This window comes from Elephantulus edwardii, unplaced genomic scaffold, assembly GCF_000299155.1.
Source record: "Elephantulus edwardii isolate Elephantulus edwardi_28Jun2011 unplaced genomic scaffold, EleEdw1.0 scaffold00039, whole genome shotgun sequence".
In the NCBI taxonomy this organism is placed as follows: Eukaryota; Metazoa; Chordata; class Mammalia; order Macroscelidea; family Macroscelididae; genus Elephantulus; species Elephantulus edwardii.
Genome location: NW_006399789.1, coordinates 14,969,742 through 14,993,503, shown reverse-complemented (window position 1 = coordinate 14,993,503; position 23,762 = coordinate 14,969,742). Strand labels below are relative to the sequence as shown.

General features: G+C 40.1%; 1 protein-coding gene and 1 pseudogene across 1 annotated transcript in view; one reads left to right on the top strand and one right to left on the bottom strand.

Annotated features, from left to right (window-relative positions):
* The window catches only part of ENPP3 (ectonucleotide pyrophosphatase/phosphodiesterase 3), a 98,533-nt gene that overhangs the window by 5,728 nt on the left and 69,043 nt on the right, over positions 1–23,762 (top strand). The window contains exons 3-7 of the mRNA XM_006885024.1: positions 1,330–1,452; positions 4,400–4,525; positions 9,779–9,839; positions 12,415–12,512; positions 22,823–22,902. Of these exons, the coding sequence (XP_006885086.1) occupies positions 1,330–1,452; positions 4,400–4,525; positions 9,779–9,839; positions 12,415–12,512; positions 22,823–22,902 (488 nt within the window). The remainder of the gene's footprint in view (positions 1–1,329; positions 1,453–4,399; positions 4,526–9,778; positions 9,840–12,414; positions 12,513–22,822; positions 22,903–23,762) is intronic.
* On the bottom strand, positions 3,342–3,486 carry LOC102849855 (annotated as a pseudogene).

The following is a 23,762-nucleotide window of genomic DNA, read 5'->3' as shown; positions in this document are numbered from 1 at the left end:
TTTGGTGATTTTCTGAATATTCAAACTTTTAATAATACTGTTACACAATTAGTATACAACAGTATAAGATAAACCTAATTTTCATATGTGCTGATAACTCAGAAAGGCATGTGACTCACTTTATTGCCTCATTTATTGTCATGGTCTGGAAGTGAATGTGAAATATAAGACTTGCCTGTGTTCAGCTGTGTGCCTGCAATCCCCTCAATTTATTGGCCCAAGAGTTTCTACTTCTTGGTCCAAGAGTTGCTCCTTCAGAACCTGTTTTCCAAAGAGGACCTCTAAAATATATATCTAATTACTTGTTTACTTAACCTTGATGGCTTCCCATTACCAAAGAGTAGATTTCAAGTTTGTTAGTATAGCACAGGAAGGCACATTTCTGCTCACTAACAAGGCAAGTTTACTTGGCTCCACAGTCAACACTCTTCGTACCAGCAGCCAGGAAATCAAAAGACGAATTGCATTGGGAATGTCTGCTGTCAGGGATCTCTCTAGAGTACTAAAGAGCAGTGACGTCAGTCTGGAGGCTAAAATGCACCTGATCCAGGCCATGGTCTTTGCAACTACATGCTATACATCAGAAAGCTGGACAATGACTAGGGATGATAGAAAGAGAATTGATGCCTTTGAGCTGAGGTGCTGGAGAAGAGTATTGAATATACCACGGACTGCTAGGCGAACAAACAGGTTCATCTTGGAGAGGGTGAGACTAGGCTGTTCCTGGAAGGCAAGGATTCTGAGGCTCCGTCTGACATACTTTGGACATGTTACAAGGAGGGACCAGTCCTTAGAGAGGGACATTACGTTTGGGAAGATGGAGGGACAGCGCAGGAGGGGGAGACTAACATGGTTAGTAAAATAGATTAACTCGGTTACTAGGGTAATGGGGGTAGGTGTGTTGGGGACAGTAAGGTTGGCTCAGGATAGAGCGGAGTTCGGAGCTATTGTACAAAAGGTTTCTGTGAGTGGCAAGTGACTCGAAGGTACATAACAACAACAATAACAATCTGCTTTATATTATCATGACCTATCTGTTCCTTTCCAAATTTGTTTTCCTTAGTTTCTCTGTTTTAAATAATTCTGGTATCTCTCCCTTGTCCCCTGGGCATCCTCCACACCTTCCTGCGGGTTTAGGTCCCACCGCACCACCATGTGCTCCCACGTACTCTTGTACTCATCAGTCACTGACCAATCCCACACCACCATGAAATGAATCTATTTGCTTGTCCCGGTCTATGCTCGGTATTTCTGTGTGCTTCTGTAAGTCATGCATGAGATATTGGAAATCTCCTGAGTTTTGACGTCTTTATTTCTTTCATTTCACAGGCAGCTGCAGGAAGAAATGCTTTGATTCATCATTTAGAGGACTGGAGGGCTGCCGATGTGACGTGGCCTGCAAAGAGCGACGTGACTGCTGCTGGGATTTTGAAGACACCTGTGTGAAATCAAGTAAGAATTCTGAGCTGTTCATTAGCATGTTGATTGTGCTAGCAGAGTGTGTATCCAAGTGTTCACCCTGGTCGTCCTGCAGACAAAGAGCTCTCTGCTTATCTGAAGTTGAGGGATAGCTGTTCACAGCACATAGACTGATTGATGATTGCAACCCTTTCACAGGACTTCTACTATGGGTTAAAGTTAAACGTGTTTAGTTTTCATCTTTAGGGGTTCTCAACTTCAGGTTGCATAACACTCACTTGTGAAGCTAGTTATTCCCAGGGCTTCTGATGCCAGTGTTCCATGGATCACAAGTGAAGGAATGCTGTCCTCTAAGTGGAAGAGAAACCAAGGAGAAAGGTTGACAGAGAGTGAAGGTTAGAATAGTAGAGAGACTGCTGTTACAGTTTCTGAAAAAGCAAAGGACGGCTTAGTATGAGTAAAGATTTGCATTCGCTTGACTTGGTCTTCAAAAATTTTTTCTTCCCCTTTCTACGAAGATGGCGCCAGAAGTGAAAAAGGAAGTCCCTGCCCCTCCCAAAACTGAAGCCAAAGCAAAGGCATTAAAAGCCAAGAAGGCAGTCCTGAAGGGCATCCACAGCCATACAAAAAAAGATCCACACGTCACCCACCTTCTGGCGGCCTAAGACACTGAGACTCTGAAGGCAGCCTAAATACCACTGGAACAGTGCCCACAGGAGAAACAAGCTTGACCACTATGCCATCATCAAATTTCCCCTGACCACTGAGTCAGCCATGAAGATAGAAGATAACAGCACACTTGTGTTCATTGTGGATGTCAAGGCCAACAAGCACCAAATTAAACAAGTTGTAAAAAAGCTCTATGACAATGATGTGGCTAAGGTCAACACTGATTAGGCCTGATGGAGAGAAGAAGGCCTATGTTCAACTTGCACCTGACTATGATGCTTTGGATGTTGCCAACAAAATTGGGATCATCTAAACTGAGTCCAGCTGGCTAATTCTAAATACAGATTTTTCTCACTGAAAAAGATCCTTTCTTTCTAAGTTAACAGTAAATAATGTGGGATACAGAGCTGTATTCACAATTCTAAAATATAGCTTTAATGTACTCTTTTTAACATACTGTCTGTATTCAGGACTTGTGCTGACTCAAATCAATTTGCTAACAGATAGTGGCAGGAAGCAGCCTATTGCCTTTATTTCTTTATTTCAACCACTGAGATTGATTTAAACTAATCTCCTGTCAACTACGTTGTCTCACAGAAGACCTGAGGTGTGGCTGGGAATTGTTCTACCCCTTCAGTCACTGCCATATGAGTTGCCTTAACCTGCTTATATTATCTCGTTAGATTAATGTGAAAGTTTAAAAACCATAATCAATAACATTAATGTCAATACTCACAGTGTAATTTTACTTCTCCACTTTCTCTCTGTAAAAATTCTAATTTCTGTTTATTCTTTTCTATATATCCCTCTATTTCTTATCCCCGTATATTAATTTTTAATTATTTTGGAGCACTGTTTATTGTCAAAGGTTACTAAGGACCTAGTATAATTGCTCTCACTTGTGAAAATAGCATTCTTTGTATAGGATCAAGAATACACACTCAAGTTTTCTTCTGGGAAGGTAGTAGAAATCCAAGGAACTAAAAGGAGACAAGTTGAAGCTTATGTTTACTATCTAGCACCATAATCCATTCTTGGCCTCTCCCACCAGCTGTAACAAGGGTGGGGAGAGAGCATGTAGGGAGGTAGCAGAGCTCTTCATCGGAGCTCCATTTCTGTTCTAAGGCAATTCAGGATCCATCAAAGAGGAACCTCACCAAGGCAGCGATGACCACTCGCCACTGGTTCGAGGGTGAGGAGGCTCTCGGGGAGGGCTGACCCATGGGGTTCCTGGGGGCATGCGGCAGGGGACCTCACGAGCTAGGTGGCTTCTTCTTGGCATCCAAGTCCTCCTTAATGTCCTCAAGCTTTTTGGCCAGATTTGGTATCTCTTAGTTCTGAGCCAGATAACATTCCAAAGATGTTTCCAAAAGTAAATCCAAGCAGAAACTGGAGCATGATGTCGGTTGCGAGGGTGAGGAAGCGACAAGAGCCACCACAGCTGCCTGGCCCGTCCCAGGCTGCCTCCCCAGAGTGAGGGGTGGAACCCCATTTCTCTCTATTTCTTGTATTTCTTAAATGATATTAAGCTGATTATCCCTTCATTGGATATTGTCTTTTCTTTCACATATTGTAATAAATGCTCTGTTTTATCTACATACTGATTTTGATCCCCTCTCCCTTTCTTCGCAACCCTGGTAAAAAATAAAAAAAAAATTATTTCAGCCCTGTGTAAACCTTTTCTGAGCTTTTTACAGCAGTGGTCTTAAATGGTAACTGTCCTTTTGTGACTGCCTTAGGCCATTTGGCATAATGTCCCCTTGACACATGCCTGCTCTGCAGTGATTAGTGGGTCTCTATATGCATTTTAGTGTTGGATAGCACTCCATTGAGTGATTACCATTCTCACACATCTGACTGTGCACTTACTACTTCTTGTAGTAAGTTGTTACTGTCTCTTCCTTGATATCTGTGCTTAGATCAGGTTGGATAAAGCAGCTCCACAGATACCAGTCATCAATCTGATCTGGTGATTCTTTGACTCTGGGAACTCCTAGGAGAAGTAAAATTACACTGTGAGTATTGACTCTGGGAATTAGATTAGTGTTAAGAGCTCCTCCAGACTCAGGCATACCAGCTGGTAGACCAGACCCTCCAGTTAGTAAGACTGCATTTCTCTCTGCCATCCATGCTAACGAAGAAATGCGATGGATTGTGCCTCCTTTTGTATTGAGTTTTCCTTTATGAATGCAAATAAAACCAAGTGTTTGACAGTATGATAATAGTAGAGGGAAACGACATTAAATTTCTGTTTTCTATCTCAATTATCTAAAGAAATTAAGTACTGAGACTGACTTGTTATATTTCACAGCTCAAATATGGACCTGCAATAAATTTCGCTGTGGGGAGACCAGGCTAGAATCTAGCCTTTGTTCTTGCTCAGATGACTGTTTGCAGAGGAAAGACTGCTGTGTGGATTATAAGAGTGTTTGTCAAGGTAAGCAAAAGGAGACTGACAACCCACTTATCCCTGTCAGTGCAGTGACCCACAGCTGGCCAAGGCTGCAGAAATGAAAGCAACCAGAAATTGTTAAGCTGCTCCATATAGAAGAAAAGGGTGAAATGAGTTTTCTGTGGAAAGAAAGGGGTTTATGTGAAGGAAGTATATAGAATAAATACAAAATGAAGATGAAGTTTAAAGCTCCATATTTCAGCTGAGGAGCTCAAGAGGTCTGGAATGCAAGAGGAAGTGTGGGCTCCTGAGCTTGCAGCTGATGCCCATTTGAACCTAGCCAGGATAGCAAGGGATGAGTTGACCAGAGCCCAACCAGATGCAGAGATGATCCATTCTGTGAGCTACGGTCTGGTCCGTTGCTGCAGCCAAATGGCTTGTTCTGGACTAGACTTTGCTTGTGGATGCAGATGCCCAAAGTATCCAACTTGAAGAAAAGGATCCTTCAGGAGAAGGGCCATGCTTGTTCCCCCAGAGCACTGGTTTGATAGGGATGGGCAAATCAGAAATTGTCTATCTAAAAGCAGGATTTTAAAAGCATGAGGCATGTAGTAGCTGGCTTACTCGTTTTCACTGGTTATTAGTGAGATGATTGTAAGGGGAGAAAAAACTCACAATATCAATTAATGAAATATAATGTAAATGAAAGACTATATAAAAAACACTGTGCACATGTGTGAAACAAAATGTATGTGAAAGATAAAATATTAAAAAAAGATGATTCTTAAAGCTTTAAATGTATCAGTAAGGCATAGTCTTTTCACTCAAGTGACTATGGTAGTATACTTGTGGCTTGAGACACTGGAAGGCAGATACTGAAATTGAAACATCAAAGAGGTTATTTTGACCACTAAGTTTATCTGTTATACCAATGTTGTTTCAAAAGAGCTCTGATTGGATAATGTTTAATGTTTAGTACTGCTGACCACAGGACAAAGTTCCAGCTCCTTTTTTTGAGGGAAAGATGGCTATCTTCTTCCTGTTAACATTTACAACCCTGAAAACCACACAAAGGGTTATTATGAATCAGAATTGACTAGAAAATAGAGGATGATGACGTTACTGTTGACAGCTGTGTTCTGATGTTTAAATGACTAATGCAGTATCTTTAGAGTATTAATGTAGAATCAGAATTAAAATCCCCACTGAATCTGTTTGAGCAACTTTGTAAGTGCTGTAGGGTTTGGGTTGGGGTTTTTTTGTGGGTTCCTTTTTTGTTCTGTTTGTTGTTTTGGTTTGGTTTTTTTTTTAAGTCACTGACCCCTCAGGAGATCTGATAAAATGTATGGAAAATACACGTATAAAAATTGCTTGAAACTGTCACTCCCTTTGCATAAAACCACACTCAATTGACTAACTTATACTTTTTAACATTTTTCAGACAAAACCTAGATTAAGTTGAATTCTGAGTTCTCAAATAGGAGGCAAATGTTATAGTAGAAACATTATTCAGGATAAAATGAAGTATTTTTTTTAGTTAAAAAAAAAAAGAAACATTAGTAGCTATAATGTTTAGGCAATTTTTTCAGTAATGGATGAATCATTTTTTTTATTCAAGATGTAACTGATTGAGTCCAACAGATGCTCCACTAGAGAAGGAGGGGCAATCTCCTCCTGTGACATTAAGATCTGATTTCACACACACACACACACACACACACACACACACACACACACACGGTGTAAGGGTAAATTAGCTGAAAAGAAATGCCAAAAAGAGAAGAGATTAAAACTGTAGCTGGAATATTTAATAAAGAACAGAAATGATGAGGATGGCACAGGATTGGACAGGGTTCGGATCTGTTGTTTTGAATCTTTACAACAACATTGTGTCATTAAAAATTTCCTCTCAATTCACAAAGGCCAATGAGATTTCCAATTTGCTTCTTTCTAGTTAACTCATTGACCTTCTTACCACTTACCTGTCTTCCTTGCCTGCAATTCAAGTTTTATAGCTCCCAATTTTTTCTCCAAATTGAACATCAGTTCACATGGTGAACTTGCTCACTGAATTCACTGCACAGTACTGCTACAACTTAACAGAAAGAAAATAATTACTAACAAGCAGTCCTGGAGTTTACCATTAACACTAATTGGTTAGTTATTGTTAGGTGTCATTGAGTCGAGTATAAATCATAGCTACCCTAGATCTGAACCCTGTCCCATCCTGGTCCATCCTCACACTTCCTGACACACAAGAGCCCATTGCAGCAGTCACCTTGTCAATCCACCTGGTTGAGGGTCTTCCTCTCCTTCGCTGACCCTCCACCATTCCCAACATCATGACCCGTTCCAAGGAATAGCACCTCCTAGTAATATGTCCAAAGTATGTTAGGCAAAGCCTCATCATTCTTGCCTCCAAAGAGCACTCTGGCTGTACCCTCTGCAAAACATATCTATTCATTCTCTTAGCCATCATGGGATGTTCAGCGTTCGTCTCCAACACTACAGCTCAAAGGCATCAGTTCTTTTTCTGTCATCCTTATTCATTGTCCAGGTCTCAGATGCATAGCTTGTAATCAGAAGGTCCTGAATCAAAAGCACCTTTGTCCTCAAACTGACATCACTACTCCTCAATAATTTGGAGTATATCAATAACTGCAGGTTTTCCAATGCAATGCAGCTCCTTATTTCCTGACTGTTGATACCAAAGGTGTTAATTGTGGATCCAAGCAAGATAAAGCTGTTGACAGTTTCAACCTCATCTCCATCCATCATGACACTGCCTGTTGGCCCAGTGGTTGTTGTTGTTGTTGTTATGTGCCGTCGAGTCGTTTGCGACTCATAGCAACCCTATGTCCAACAGCCCTAAACCCTGCTCTATCCTGTGCCAATTGCTTTGCCTCTGACACACCCATCCCGATTACCCCAGTCACTGAATCAATCCACCTCATAGAGGGTTTTCCCCTCCTGCGCTGTCCCTCAACCCTACCAAGCATAATGTCCCTCTCCAAGGACCTGTCTCTCCTTACAGCATGTCCAAAGTATGTCAGACGAAGCCTCAAAATCCTTGACTCCAAGAAGTAGCCTGGTTTAACCCTCTCCAGGATGAATCTGTTTGTTTTCTTGGCAGTCCATGGTATTCTCAGTACTCTTCTCCAGCACCACAGATCAAAGGCATCAATTCTCCTTCTATCCTCCCTAGTCATTGTCCAACTCTCTGATGCATAACAAGTGATTGAAAAGACTATGGCTTGTATCAGGCGCACCTTAGTCTCCAGAGACACACCGTTGCTCTTGAGTACTTTAGAGAGGTCCCTAACAGCAGACTTTCCCACCACAATACGTTTTTTGATTTCCTGGCTGCTGGTGCCAAGAGTGTTGAACGTGGAGCCAAGCAAACTGAAGCTATGAACAATCTCTATCTCTTTGCCATCCATCCTGATGCTACTGATTGGTCCAGTGGTGAGAATCTTTGTCTTCTTGACATTGAGCCTCAGTCCATACTGAAGACTGAAGTCCTTGACCCTCTGCAGCAAGTGCATGAGGTCCTCCTCAGTTTTGGTAAGCAGGGCTGTGTCATCTGCATAATGCAGATTGTTAATAAATCTTCCACCAATCCTGATGCCATACTTCTCCTCATAGAGCCCAGCCTCTCGGATAATCTGCTCTGCATACAGGTTGAAAAGGTATGGGGATAGGACACATCTCTGGCATACACCCTTCCCAATTTTGAACCAGTCAGTGTTACTCTGCTCTGTTCTGACTACTGCCTCTTGGTCCAAGTAGAGATTTCGCATTAGCACGATTAAATGTTCTGGGATTCCCATTCTTCTCAGAGTCAGCCACAGTTTGTTATGATCCACAGTAAAACGCCTTTGCATAATCAATGAGACACAGATAGACATTCTTCTGGTATTCCCTGCTTTCAGCTAAGATCCATCTAATATCAGCTACAATATCCCTAGTACCACGACCCCTTCTAAACCCAGCCTGGACTTCTGGCAGTTCTCTGCTGATGTACTGTTCCAGTCGTTTTTGGATAATCTTCAGTAGAATCTTGCTTGCATGTGAAATCAATGATATTGTTCTGTAGTTTCTGCACTCAGTTGGGTCACCCTTCTTTGGAATGGGAACAAATACAGATCTCTTCCAGTCAGTTGGCCAAGTGGTTGTTCTCCAGATTTCTTGGCACAGCTTGGTGAGCACATCCAGGGCAGCATCTGTTAGCTGAAATATGTCAATTGGTGTACCATCTCTTCCGGGGGCCTTATTTTTTGCTTTTTCCTTCAAAGCAGCTTGAACTTCTTCCTTCATCACCACAGGCTCTTGCACAAATGTTATTTCATTAAATTCTTCTGTATATGCCAATTCCTTCTGATACAATGACTCAATATATTCCTTCCATCTTATTTTAATACCTCCTGAATAATTTAATATTCTGCCTAAAGCATCCTTGATTAATTCAACCATTTCAGCTTATTTTTCAAATTTCATTTTGGCTTTTCATACAAAATTTGTATGTGTGGTGTTCAATTTATCTACGTCATGTTTCACAAATATTTCACTCACATTGTGCTTTTTATGACCATTTCAGCTTATTTTTAAATAAATAAATATTTTTCTCATTCTGAAGATTCAACAGCTTAAAATATAAAATTGCCTAAGTAACTAGACAATTCCTCTTGTTGTTGTTGTTGTGTACCATACAGCTGGAGCTGACCCATAGCTGGCTCTCCGTCGGGTTTTCAGAGGCACTTAATTGCACGGGAGGAGATTGCCCATCCTTCTCCCATGGAGCAGCTGGTGGCCTCTGTAATTCACAGCTGGCCCTTTTAGACAACTCCAGGCATGGCATGCTTAGTGTTTTGTTATCCTTTTGCCTACTTTTAAGTTTTTAACTTATTATTTTAAAGTTAAATTTACTCCTTTTCTCTTTTTTTATTAATTTTAATGTAAGTTTACAGAGACCTAGGGTTTCCAGTCATTCATTGTTGCCCTTTTCTCCCCGCTCACCCCCTCCCCCAATTCATTCTTCTCCTTTGAAAAGTAAAAGAAAAACTCCCCCCAACCTCCTTTCTCATCCTATTTTGTAAGACTATGAAGTACATCTTAGAGTTGATATCATTTTATCTAGAATGTAATGTTCATGTGAAATAGCCCATTAAATATGTTCTGGAACAAGATTATATGTGGAGTGACCTGAAACAAGTGGTTGGAGACAATGTGTGGGACACTTGCTTCCCTTTTCGTGTCTGTGGTGCAACAGTCTAAAGATTCTGATCTTCTGCATTTCAGGAGAAACTCCTTGGGTGACAGAAGAATGCAGCACAGCTGAGCAGTCTCAGTGTCCAGAAGGGTGAGAACGGGATGCGGTTTTTTATCCTCCTGGAACAATAGGCCCATGAGAACGTGATCCAAAAATTGGGCAGAATTCCCTCCTCTTTTTTACATTTCAAGACAGCTTTGAGTGGGTTCTGACTGTACACAACATCAATCCTTCAACAAGGAAATTTCACTTTTAGAATTATATTTTGAGGAAATAATTATAAATGTTTTCATTATTGGAATGTTTGTGGTAGCACTGTTTTATAATTTCTCTTTTGAGATGCACTGTGATCATTCTGGAGTAGTTGGACTGGAGGGCCAGGGAGGCCATTAACAAAGAAATATCCTGGAAATTTGGATTTCACACCTTATATTTTAATGAAAAGGTTTTTATTGTAGTATGGACTGCTAAGAGGACAAACAGGTTCATCCTAGAGAGAGTGAAATGAGGCTGTTCCTTGGAGGCAAGGATTCTGGGACTTAATCTGACCTAATTTGGACATGTTGCAAGGAGGGACCAGTCCTTAGAGAGGCACGACATGCTTGGGAGGATGGACGGACAGCATGGAAGAGAGGAAGAACCTTGATGAGGTGGTTGATTCAGTGACTGGGGTAATAGGGGTAGGTGTGTCAGAGACAATAAGATTGGCACAGGATAGAGCAGGGTTTAGGGCTGTTGTAAATACAGTCACTATGAATTGCAGGTGACTCTATGGCACATAACAATACAATAAATACATAAAACAAAATTTGCCATTTTAATTTTTATGTGTGCAATTTAATGACATTAACTTCATGATATTGCACAATATCACCACTATCCATTTTGAAACTTGCATTACTTTTAATAGAAATTCAGGGCTCACTCAGATGTCACTGCTTCCACATTAACCATTAATAACTCTGGTCTCTCTATATCTGCATATTATAGATATTTCATATAAGTCAGACCATATGATATTTGTTCCTTTGTGAGCAATTTATTTAATGAAACATAAGGTTTTCAAGACAGATTGGATCCTATTCTTGATTTCATAGATATTTGAGCTTTCTGTGGCATGTTTGTGAATATAAACGTTTTCATCTGAAATATGCCATGTTACCTAAGGTTTTTTGGAAAAAAATTCCTTGTAAACTGTACAGGTGAGTTAATGTTTTTAAATGAACTTCTTACAGATTATAGTTAAGACATTTAAAATTTTTATTTTAAATAAATTGAGATGAGTTTATATTTTGAAATATACATAAATCTTACATACAGGGTTTGACAAAGTTTAGAAATGGATGCATACATGTAACCCACACCATTAATAAGATGTAGTACATTTAAATCACCTTAAAAAGGTATTTCCCATGCATCCCACCCATTTCCAGAAACTCTCACAGTTCTATTATTGATCACCATGGATTCATGCTCTATATATCTCCTATAAATAGAATTCTACAACTTAATTCTTTTGTATGTAGCCTCTATTGTTTAGCCCATTGCTTTTAGATTTGGGAATATTTCTGTTTATAATCCATGGTTTTGTGTATTTTTCTTCATTGAAATATTGGTTTAACTCTCCTTTAATATTATTTCTATTTCCCCTGTAGGACTTTACTAAAATATCTGATGCTGTGGACAGCCTACTATCCTGTGTACTTTAATAACCTTTGTACTCAAATTTAGTTCTGAACAATTCCTGTTTACTTCTCAATTTCCTTCTTCACAAGAGCACTTAAACCTTTAATACCTTTGTTTTCAACATTCAGCATGATACATGACTTATATATTCCCTAAGTGATTTATAGTAACTGCTTCTTCTAGCAAGCCTAATAGAGCTCTAGGTTCTCCTCACACTTTTATAGTGTGTAAGTAGATGTCACAATGTTATTTTTTTCTAAGTTTATGTAAACATTTTGGAAAATTATTGAATTTGGGGTTTTTTTTAGCTGACATCAGCATTCAGAATTTTCTCTGAAATCTCATTTGGTAGTTTGGCAAACTTTTGATGACCTGTTCTATCCAAATTCTTATATTTTTTTTATATTTCTGGGCAAGAAAAAAGTCAGACACAAAATTATTTGAGCACAAAATTGAAACTTTCATATGCAGACTAACGTGCACCCTTTTTGTATTTTTTTTAAAAATAACCATTTTGATAGTTGTTATTCATAATATCTCTAAACTACAAAAATTCCCAGATAATCATTAACAAAAAATATAAATTGTAGCCCATTCATTCATAACTAGATACAACAACAGGTGAATGGAATCTCCAATTAATGTTGAATGAAAGAAGTCAGGAGCAAAATAATACATGCTCTATGGTGCTACATGTATATAAATAGAAGCACAAAAATGGGCAAAACTATTCTGTGTTCAAAGTCAAGACAGCACTTTTCTAATTTTAATGTTATTATTGTTAAGTGCTGTCGAGTTGAGTACAATTTATAGCTAATCGGGGAACAACAGATAGGAATCTTGTCCTATGCCGTGACATCCTCATCATTTCACACATAATAGAGTTTATTGCAGCAGTCACTGCATCAGTCCTTCTGGTTGAGGGTCTTCCTCTCTTTTACCCTTGGAGTAATGACTAACTTTTGTTTTCCATTTTCAGGTTTGACTTGCCACCAGTCATCTTGTTTTCAATGGATGGATTTAGAGCTGAGTATTTGCAAACATGGCATACGTTAATGCCTAACATTAATAAACTAAGTAAGTCTTCCACAATTAATTCATTCTCTTTGCTAACAAGTCAGAATCAACTCATAGCTGACCCTCCATGGGTTTTTGAAGTTATAAACTACATGAGAGGAAATTATCTTTTCAAAATCTATCACTGTTAGATTTGACACTCCCCACTCCAAAAGGGTATGGCCCATAGGTCATCAATGCAATTCCTTATAGATTAGGCCACCAGAACTCCCTCTTCTACAATTTACTGTCTCACTTATTGCTATCAAGTTGGAACCAACTCTCAACTAAACCTCCTGTAGGTTTATACATTACAATGGAAGAGATTACCCATATTTCTCTGATGATAGATTTGAACCACTAGGCTTTTTACTAGCAGTGCAACTCCTTGCTCATCATGCTACCAGGGCTGCAGTTATTAATCTAGACAATATCTTTCATTCTGACCTATAGCTTTAGTGAAATGTCTAATGCTTTCATCACAAATTGTTTAAAAAAAGCAGTATATTTTATTTTATATTATTTTTGGTTCTGAGTCTGATTTTTCTTTTCTTTGGTTTGCTCCAAATGTGAAAGGCTCCTCTCCCCCATTCTCATTACTTTGTGAAAATATTATATTTATTCCCCTGGGCCTCAGAATATCAATGTGCACATAAAGCCAAAAGCCACATTTGATGAAAGTATAGAAGCTGGAAACTTCAAAATAATTTAGTGCCTGACAAATTCCTACATATCACATTCCTTCTTAAGTTTTTGTTTGGTTTGGGTTTTCTGATGATGAAGTACTAGCACGGATCCATCTATGTGATGAGTTGTTTTTCCTAACAGTCTCACTAGGACCTTTCCCCTGGCATTTCTTGTGAGCAGCAGTACATGAACTTGGGCAAAGGCTCTTAGCTCCGGTTCCTTGTGTGTGGCTTTCCCACCGTCCACTTCATCCCATGTTAAGTCTCTGCTTCTCTGCTGTGCTTGCTATGGCTGTTGCTCCCATAGGCTTGGTCTGGTTGGTGCAAGAATCTCTGGCCCTGAAAGACACACTGCACTCTCTTGCTTCTTCTTTGCTTGTGGTGAGGTTCTCAAATGCTGGACCAACTAAAAAAAGAAGTATGTTTTAATATTTGTTGGTTCCTCATTCTTTTTTTTTTTTTTGTAACATGTTCATCTCCATTTATTTTGACTTGTTTGTATTTGAGTATGACTTTTATCCTGTGGAAATCTGTTCACATTTATTTCCTCGGAGTGGCCTCTGTCAAAACTTAGTTCTAGATCTCAGCAAAAGGATATAATGGGATTTTGAGGAAGACTGAGTAGAATGGACATATCCAGGAAATACCAAAACTTGAGAAGATTGAAGGTATAGGATAAGATCTCACTCTATTACTTAATAGCTGGGAAACCGAGGGTAACTTTTCTTCACTTTTTGGTGCTCCCATTTATTCAACTGTAAAGTGATAATCATCATCCTCATCCTATGTGATAGAATTACTGTGAACACGTATGCTGTTGTTGTGAATTGCTGTCAAATCTAGCATGACTTATAGCAACCCTATGAACAAGAGACCTGAAGCCTTTCTATTATTATTGTCATTTCTCAAAGTTCATAGCATTTCCAGAAGCATGTTGTTTAGGAATTGGATACCACATTGGATGATTTTAAAAATGACTGTAGGCATTTGAGCCCACCTGGATGCAGCTGCCTACTTGATTCCTGATTTCCAATTATTGGTTTTGAAGTCACACATCAACCTGCCCTATTCCTGCCTGTCTTTGATTTGCTCAGTCAGCATCCTGACTTGTCCATCCTCAGATCTTCTGTGGCAACAACCTTGAAGCAGAGGACCTTGACCTTAAAAAGACTATATTTTTTAAGGAGCACGGGTTCTGAACAGAATCCTCAGTATGAGCAGCTCCTCTCCACCCAGCCTTTTTGCTCTGGCAAAGCAGAGGCTAATGAAAGATGAGGTGTGGGCCATCAAGGCTCTGCAGTCTGTGCCTCTGAGCCTCATCCATCCATTAATAAGAGAAGTCCTCTCCAGCAGGAACAGCGTGGTTTTGAACGCCATGATGCGGGCCTGGCCCATCCTCTGCCCACCTCTGAGGACTTGGTTGGAGGATCAACAGGATCACCACGCTGTCTTAGATGATATCGTGGAAGTCTTTGATCTCTGTCCTTATTGACATGAAAGTTCCACCGAGAGGATGCAACCTGAAAGTGTTCTACCTATAACCAGAGTTCTTCAAGGCTTTCAGGAACTTGGAGACTTCAAATGAGCCCTGGAACTCTCAGAGCTCCTTAGAAAACCCTACTCAGGAGAGGAGCAGACGTGCCCTCCTGTCCTGATACTTGTCACAGATCTGTGTTTCAATGATCATCTTGGATATCAATTGCTGGACTTTCTCATTAAGAGAATTGAGAAGGGGAAAGTTCTGCCCCAGCTTTGCTATAGGAAGCTGACATTCATGAGGAACTCAACAACTTACTCAGTCATGGAGAATGTCCTGCAAAAACGTTCGGCTTGATTGGGTCCAAGAGCTGGGAACCAAGCCTTAAAGCTTCAGAACCTAGTCAGCTTTGCTCCTATCCTGGGGCAGATGGTTCATCTGAACCCACTTCAACTCTGTCGGTTTGTCTGGGATCCCTGTGTTACAGGTCAAACAGGAGATGGACAATGTCTATACTTCACTTGACAGGGTGGTATTAATAAGTTCAGAATTCTCTCTGTAGGTATCAATTATAAAACCATAGTTAGTTTTCTCTAGCCTGTAGGACTGGTTGCTTGACCTTGGAGTTCTTAGTGTCCTTTCTTTGATCTGTCTGTTTATCAGAAGAAGAGATGCATCTCCTAGATTAGCCATTATCTCTTTGAAGCTGTTTTCCCCAATCATATGTAAAGTGTAACTTAATCTGCTTGTTTGCCTGGAAAGGGAAAAAAAATATTGTAATTATTCATTTTATTATAATTTTTATCATGATGCTATATTTCTTTGCCCAAGTACTTGGAGTCCATACAGTTATATAACATGAATAATAAAGAGAAGTTGTGTATCCAAGGATACAATAATAGAAGATGACAGAGTATGATTAGATCCAAAGGGCTGGCTGCAGGGTCCACATACTTCACTGCCTTACAGTTTCTCTCTTTCTCGTAAGCCCTCTTCTATATGTAAGGTTCTTTATGCAAATTTTTGCTAATATGACTGTTTTTCTCCTTTTATTGTTCTCCAGTTTATGGGAGGGGTGTGGAAAGTAGCTGACTCTGAGTAAGTCAACTTTTCTCAACTTCAGTTACCTCATTTCTAAAATAAGATGACTGATCTTATGATTTCTCCTCCTAACCTTAGAAGACCCTCACCAAGAAGGATGACACAGAGACAGTAACGAAGGACTTGAGTGTTTTGGAACAAGATAGGGCAAGGCTCAGATTAGTCTTCTTAGGCTGTTATGAGTCCCAGGCTACTTGATGGCACATAACAACAACAGCAATTTTAACTCTAAAATTCAGGGATTCTAGAGCTAATGATCTTTTATTTCTTTTGTTGTTGCTGTTGTTATGTGCCGTTGAGTTGCTTGCGACTCATAGCGACCTTATGTACAACAGCCCTAAACTCTGCTCGGTCCGGTGCCAATCGCACTGTCTCTGACACTCCCATCCCGATTATCCCAGTCACTGAATCAATCCACCTCATAGAGGGTCTTCCCCTCCTGAGCCGTCCCTCCGCCCTCTCAAGCGTGATGTCCTTCTCCAAGGACTGGTCTCTCCTCACAACATGTCCAAAGTATGTTAGATGGAGAGTCAGATTCCTTACCTCCAAGGAGCCACCCGGTTTAAGCCTTTCCAGGGTTAATCTGTTTTCCTAGCAGTCCATAGTATTCTCAATACTCTTCTCCAGCACCACAGCTCAAAGACATCAATTCTCCTTCTATCCTCCTTGGTCATTGTCCAACTCTCTGATGCATAACAAGTGATTGTGAAGACCATGGCCTGTATCAGATGCACCTTAGTCTCCAGAGAGACACCATTGCTCTTCAGTACTTTGGAGAGGTCCCTAATGGCAGACTTTCCCATGGCAATGCGCCTTTTAATTTCCTGGCTGCTGGTGCCAAGATTGTTGACTGTGGAGCCAAGCAAACTAAAGCTGTGTACAATCTCAATCTCTTCACTGTCCATCTTGATGCTGCCAATTGGTCCATTGGTGGGAATTTTTGTCTTCTTGACATTGAGCCTCAATCCATATTGTAGGCTGAAGTCCTTGACCCTCTGCAGCAAGTGCATGAGGTCCTCTTCAGTTTCAGCAAGCAGGGTTGTGTCATCTGCATAACGCAGATTGTTGACAAATTGTCCACCAATCTTGACCCCACATTTCTCCTCATAGAGCCTAGCCTCCCGGATAATCTGTTCTTCATATAGGTTGAAAAGGTATGGAGATAGGATGCCTCCCTGGCGTACGCCCTTCCCAATTTTGAACCATGCAGTGTTCCCTTGCTCTGTTCTGACAACAGGATGATCCAAGTATAGGTTTTGCATTAGCACGATTAAATGTTCTGGGATTCCCATTCTTCTCAGAGTCAGCCACAGTTTGTTATGAGCCACACAGTCAAATGCCTTTGTATAGTCAATGAAATACAGATAGACATTCCTCTGGTATTCTCTGCTTTTAGCTAAGATCCATCTAACATCAGCTACAATATCCCTAGTACCGCGACCGCTTCTAAACCCAGCCAGGACTTCTGGCAGTTCTCTGCTGATGTGCTGTTCCAGTTGTTTTTGGATAATCGTCAGTAAAATCTTGCTTACATGTGAAATCAGTGAGATTGTTCCATAGTTTCCACACTCTGTTGGGTCACCTTTCTTTGGGATAGGAACAAATATAGACCTCTTCCAGTCAGTTGGCCAAGTGGTTGTTCTCCAGATTTCTTGGCACAACTTGGTGAGCAAGACCAGGGCAGCATCTGTTAGCTGAAATATGTCAATTGGTGTAGGTTAACTGTATGACTGGGTTTTCTAGAGGAAATTCTATTGAATTCTAAACAAAGTGAAAAATGTCCAAGTTGAATCTGTGAATATTACTAAGTAGTGTGGAATGTTGGAAGCAGGAGAGGCATCCACTTCCCTAAACAACTTACCTCTAGGAACCCTCTGAACCTGGAGAAAGGAGGAAAGTCACACACGCAAGTGTTGAGGACTTTCATTCATAGGGTCACTATGAGTTGCCTATGACTTGACTTGACAGCACTTAACAACAACAGCAACAAAAGCTTGAAATGATTTAAACTTGTAAGGATACGTTAATTAAATGTTTGCTGCAAAAGGTCAAGGACTGTAGTTTTCAATATAGATCAAAGAATGTCACCATCAAGAAGACAAAGATGCTCACCACTGGGCCAATTGGCAGTACCGTGATAGATGGAGAAAAGATTGAGAGTATTAACACTTTCAGCTTGTTCGGCTCCACAAATAACACTCTTGGGACCAGCAGCGAGGAAATCAAAAGACAAGTTGCTTTAGGGAAATCCACTGTCAGGGACATGTCCTAAGTGCTAAAGAGCAATGATATCAGTCTAGAGACTAAGATGTGTCTGATCCCGGGATGGTCTTCGCAATTACTTTCTGTGCATCAAATAGCTGGACAATGAGTAAAGATGACAGAAGAATTGATCAATACCTTTGAGTTGTAGTGCTGGAGATGAGTCTCAAATATACCATTGACCACCAAGAGAACAAACGGATCTGCCTTGGAGAGGGTGAAACCAGACTGCTCCTTTTTGTTGCTGTTGTTGTAGGCAAGGACTTCAATGCTCCATCTGCATACTTTGGGCACATGGCCAGGAGGGATCAGACCTTGGAGAAGAACATCATGCTTGGAATGGTGGAGGGACAACATGGGAACGGATGACCTTAGATGAAATGGATTGACACAGTATTGTGTGTCAGAGACAGACTGGCTCAGGATAGGGAAGGCTTCAGAGCTGTTGTACATAGGGTTGCTGTGAGTCACAAGCAACTTGATGGCACATAACAATAACAACATGCCATTTATAAGAATTTCTTACAGTCTTCATCATTGTGTTTTTCAGCTACTCAAATATGCATCCATTTAGTCTTCCAGCCATTTTATAGTTTATAGTTGCTATGAATATAAATTTATTCCATTTTTATTGTCAGATTTTTATTTGATTGATACTTTCCTTTTAAAAAATAAGGAAGCTTGTTTGGTTTGGTAATTTCATTTTAAGTAAAGTGTGCACACAGTAATGTTTCTAAGAGTAAATTGTATGTAGTAAGAAACAAAACTTTTTTCATGATTTCCCCCTTTTTTCTCTGAAGAAGCAAAGACTAATCTAATCCCAATAATACTTTCTTCAACCATAGTGTAGATTATAAGACCTAGAAAAAGACTTGGATTTCTAAAGGTTATACCTCAGTAGCTCTGGTTTGCTGGCAGGTGATGGAAAATGGTAGCCTGAATCTGTAGAGGGCAGGTGATCCAGCTTAGTTTCTATTTTGGCAATTTACAAGAATGTTTACTAGGTATATTGGATTTTCATGAAATCACTCATATATATTGTTTTATAATATTAATTACAATTCTCACAATGTAATCATACTTCCTCTACCCCAACTTTTAATTCTTGTATCTGACCCCTTTCTTGCCTTCAGAGCTTGTTGTTGGTCTAATGTGCTCTTTTGGCTTTACGTTGTTTATTAGACTAAGGAGTGGGGGAGCTCTGGTTGCACAGCCTGGAGGGAGGTGTGCTGCTAACCCAAAGGGCCTGACAGTTCTAATCTCCCAGTGCCTTTATGGCAGAAAGACATTCTATCCCCAGGGCAATTCACAGGCTCCAAAAACCCAGTAGTAGGTCAGCTATGGGTTGAATGCCTCTCTGGTGTTTTTGTTCACCTTATAGACCTGCCTATTGTTACACCTTGTGGCTTTAAGGCATTTAGAACTTGAGTCTGCCACTCATGTTTCAAGGAAGAAGAAATAGAAATTGGCTCTTAAATGTATTGATGGATGACTGCTCCTTCTCCTTCCTGTTGAAATAATTTTGCTTATGTGAGCAGACTGGATTTATTTTCTTTTCGTATGATTTCTGAATAATGCTAAATGTCTTCTTGTTACGGACAAGATTTATGTATGATGGCATTGAGAAAGAAAGGAAAACCAAAAATGTTAATTTACTTCTCAGTCATGTCATAAATATAAATCAAGCCCTAGAACGGTGAGTTCTTAAACTTAATTACATCTGAATCACCCAGGGTTCATGCGAAAACTTTTGAGCTTGCACCCATCCACACCTTCCATTCCTCACATCAGAGTCCTAATCAGTAGAATTATTAGGAAGCTCCAGAGGATTCTGAAAGAGGAAGTTCCTAGATGCCTTAGCCCAGAACTGGAAAAATTCTGGAGGTTGGGAAAAAGACCTTTCACTTCCTTAATGAGAAAATAGCCATTGTTTCCACCTGCAAAGCTGTTACGTTATGTTTCTCGACAACAATACATTGTACTTTGTGCTTATCTAAATGGAATCTATAATAGTGAAGCTTTCAGAGGCAGGAAGATTGTTGTCTGGAAATATCTTTGTACTTCTTTGCTGCCAAAGATTTAAAAATGTGTTCCAGTGGTCCTGAATAAACGAGGTTATTGCACAGATTGAAAACAAGTACCACAATGAAAGCAAAATTAGTGTATGTTCCCCTGAAAGCAGAACACAGGAAACTTCATCAATGTGATGGAAACTACTGAGAATAATCAACTGTAACAGTATCATAACACGTAAACAGTATTACTTGCCTGTGTGGTTGTGTAAGCCAAATCACTTTGTAGTTATGTGGACAGTTGTGTTTACTTTTGTTGTATTGGATAGTTTATATATTTTTTTAAAACATACTAAAGTGCAAATACTATATACACATTTTTATTGTTACTACAAACACTTTAGAAAAAGAATAGCACAAACAACAAAGTCTGTGGCATGTTTTATTGCTGTTGTTATATACCAGTGAGTTAGAACTGACTTACGGCTGACCTTCCAGCAGGCTTTCAGAGGCAGTTAATCACAGAGAAAGTAATTGCCCATCCTCCTGTGGAGCAGCTGCTAGATTCAATTCCTACCACGAGGTCCCAGAGTGGATGTGTAAATTTAGGATGCATCTAGGTCAGGGTCAGAAGTCATTATGTATTCTTCTTCTGTACAACCTATTGCTGGCTGCTTGTTGTTAGGTGTCTGTAAGTCAATTATGATTCATAATGACCCTATGAACAACAGATCTGCTGTGTCAACCTCACAATCTTTGACACACTCAAGCGCATTCCTGCAGTCACTGTGTCAATCCACCTGGTTGAGGATCTTCCTGTCCTTCATCATCCCTCTACCTCTCCAAGTATGATGTCCTTCTCCAAGAAATCAACTCTTCTAACAACATGCCCAAAGTAGGCAGGCAAGATGAAGCTTCACCATCCTTGCCTCCAAGGAGCACTCTGGCTGCACCTTCTCCAAGACATATCTGTTTATTCTTTTTGGCAGTCTGTGGGATATTTGGTAGTCTCCTCCCATACCACAACTCAAAGGCATCTTTTTTTCTTCTGTCATCCTTATTTATTGTCTAGGTCTCAGCAGCATAGCAAATGAATTGAAAAGGCTAGTCTAAATCAGGCAAACCTTAGTCCTTAATCTAACATCATTGCTCCTCAATAATTTGGAGGGTTTTGTGACTGCAAACTTTTCTATTGTATTATGTCTCCTGATCTCCTAACTGCTGATACCAAGTGTATATAGACTGTGAATCCAAGTAAATTAAAATCGTTAAGTTTCAACCTTTTCTCCATCTATCATGATGTTGTCTACTGGTCAAGTGGAAATTTTTGTTTTCTTGATGTTGAGATAAAATCCGTACTGAAAGCTGAACGGTGGGGTACCAACTATCTGAGGTCAACCGAGGCTCTGCAGTGCTACTGTGTCATTCCTCCTGGGTGAGATTCTGACTTAGAGGCATTCTGTTGTAATCCTACCTCCTTGGGGCCAAGGACACACATTAAATGTTTAAATCTACAGTTCCTGTTGTACTGAGCAGAATTACCATGGCAACAATCCATCATCAGTAGGGGGAAACTAAGCTAACTCACGATGTTCTAAAATTCCTGGCTAAGAATTGTTTTACTTAAAAAAAAAAATTGCTTTATATTTTTAAATGATATGACCAAAATGGAGAAGAATATTTTTTGACTTGTAAAAGTTATTTAAAATTCAAATTTCAGTGCCCATGAATTAGATATTATTAGAATACAGATGACGAAGAGATTGAGATTGTTCACAGCTTCAGTTTGCTCGGCTCCACAGTCAACACTCTTGGCACCAGCAGTCAGGAAATCAAAAAGCGTATCGCGATGGGAAAGTCTGCTGTTAGGGACCTCTCTAAAGTGCTCAGGAGCAACAGTGTCTCTCTGGAGACTAAGGTGCGCCTGATACAGGCCATGGTATTTGCAATCACCTGTTATGCATCAGAGAGTTGGACAATGACTAGGGAGGACAGAAGGAGAGTGGATGCTTTTGAGCTGTGGTGCTGGAGAAGGGTACTGAATGCACCCTGGACTGCCAGGAAAACAAACAGATTTATCTTGGAGAGGATTAAACCAAGCTACTCCTTGGAGGCAAGGATTCTGGGGCTTCGTCTGACATACTTTGGACATGTTGCCAGGAGGGACGGGTCCTTGGAGAGGGACATCATGCTTGGGAGGGTTGAGGGACAACGCAGGAGGGGAAGACCCTCTATGAGATGGATTGATTCGGTGACTGGGGTAATCGGGATGGGTGTGTCAGAGGCAGTGCAGTTGGCGCAGGATAGAGCAGGGTTTAGGGCTGTTGTGCATAGGGTCGCTATGAGTCGGAAACGACTCGACGGCACATAACAACAACAACAACAACAACAACAATGTATGTATGTATGTATGTATGTATGTATGTATGTATGTATGTATCTATCTATCTATCTATCTATCTATCTATCTATCTATCTATTGCCTGGTCTCTTCTGGTTTCAGTAATAAAGCTGAATAGCTGGGCCAGAGAGCATATGACCTGGAAAATGGCAAATATTTACTCTCTGGCCTAAAATATTTATGAACTTGTGATTTAATTCTCTCTGTTCCTAAAGCTGACATTCTGTGAGTTGATGGTCTTCCACGGTCAACATTTCTGCTTCGTTCCAACTTTATTCTTTAGGTATTTATTTATTTTTCTGGAAAATTTCCATGTCTATGTTTTTAGTTATTAAAGAAAAAGCATCTGAGGAAGAAGCAGATTGGTAATTTTTCACAATATTTTGTTGCAGAAACATGTGGAATTCATTCCAAATACATGAGAGCTGTCTACCCAACCAAAACCTTCCCGAACCATTATACTATTGTCACGGTGAGTGCTGGTGAGTGGCCAGACTGAGAGGCCACTAGCAGGCGAATGACCACACCAGACATGCTCAATCAGGAACTGGCTGAGCCGCCTCCTCATGCCATACCCTTTCACAGGCACATGAGGTGGCAGTTTGAGGCTTGAGGCTGGGCAGGGGGGGGGTCTCAACATGAGGCTTTGATTGTTTATGGGGCATCTCAGTTGAGAATCATGGATGAGTGTCCCAGTTTCAGACTAATTTGCCACGAAAAGCTACCAGGATAACCTCTCTGAAGTGAAAAAAAAGCGTTTGCCCATAGTCATTTTTTATCCTTTATTTCTTTGAAGACCTGCTGGGAAATAGGAGACTGTACATGAAGACAATCACTTTGACAAAGGGAAATAATTCTTATCCTAGTTTTTTCCATTATATGATTGTTTGCCATAAAGTCGGGACTGGTAGCTGACCCTCCAAGCAGGTTTTCAGAGACAGTAAACTGTACAGGAGAATGCCCATCTTTCTCCCACAGAGTAGCTGGCTCTGGGATGCACAGCTGCTTACAGAGCCCACTGATGGCTTTATTTGTTATGTTTAACTTCTTCAATACTTTTGCTTCATAAGTGAGTTTATATTAGTGGCAATTTTAGATAAAGAGATTAAAGGTAATGAAGTCTACTCAGTGGATGAATATACATGTTTTCAGATATCATTAATTCTTCCCTACTTCACTTTTTCTGTTGGAAATATTAAAATGAACTCAAAGGAAAGGTAAATCATTTAGGATTCATGGATTTATGAGACATCCTAAGGAGTATTCTGCCTTGGGCTTTATCATCAGAAGATATTTATGTCTTTATTACCTTATATTTTTTTCTTTTATTAC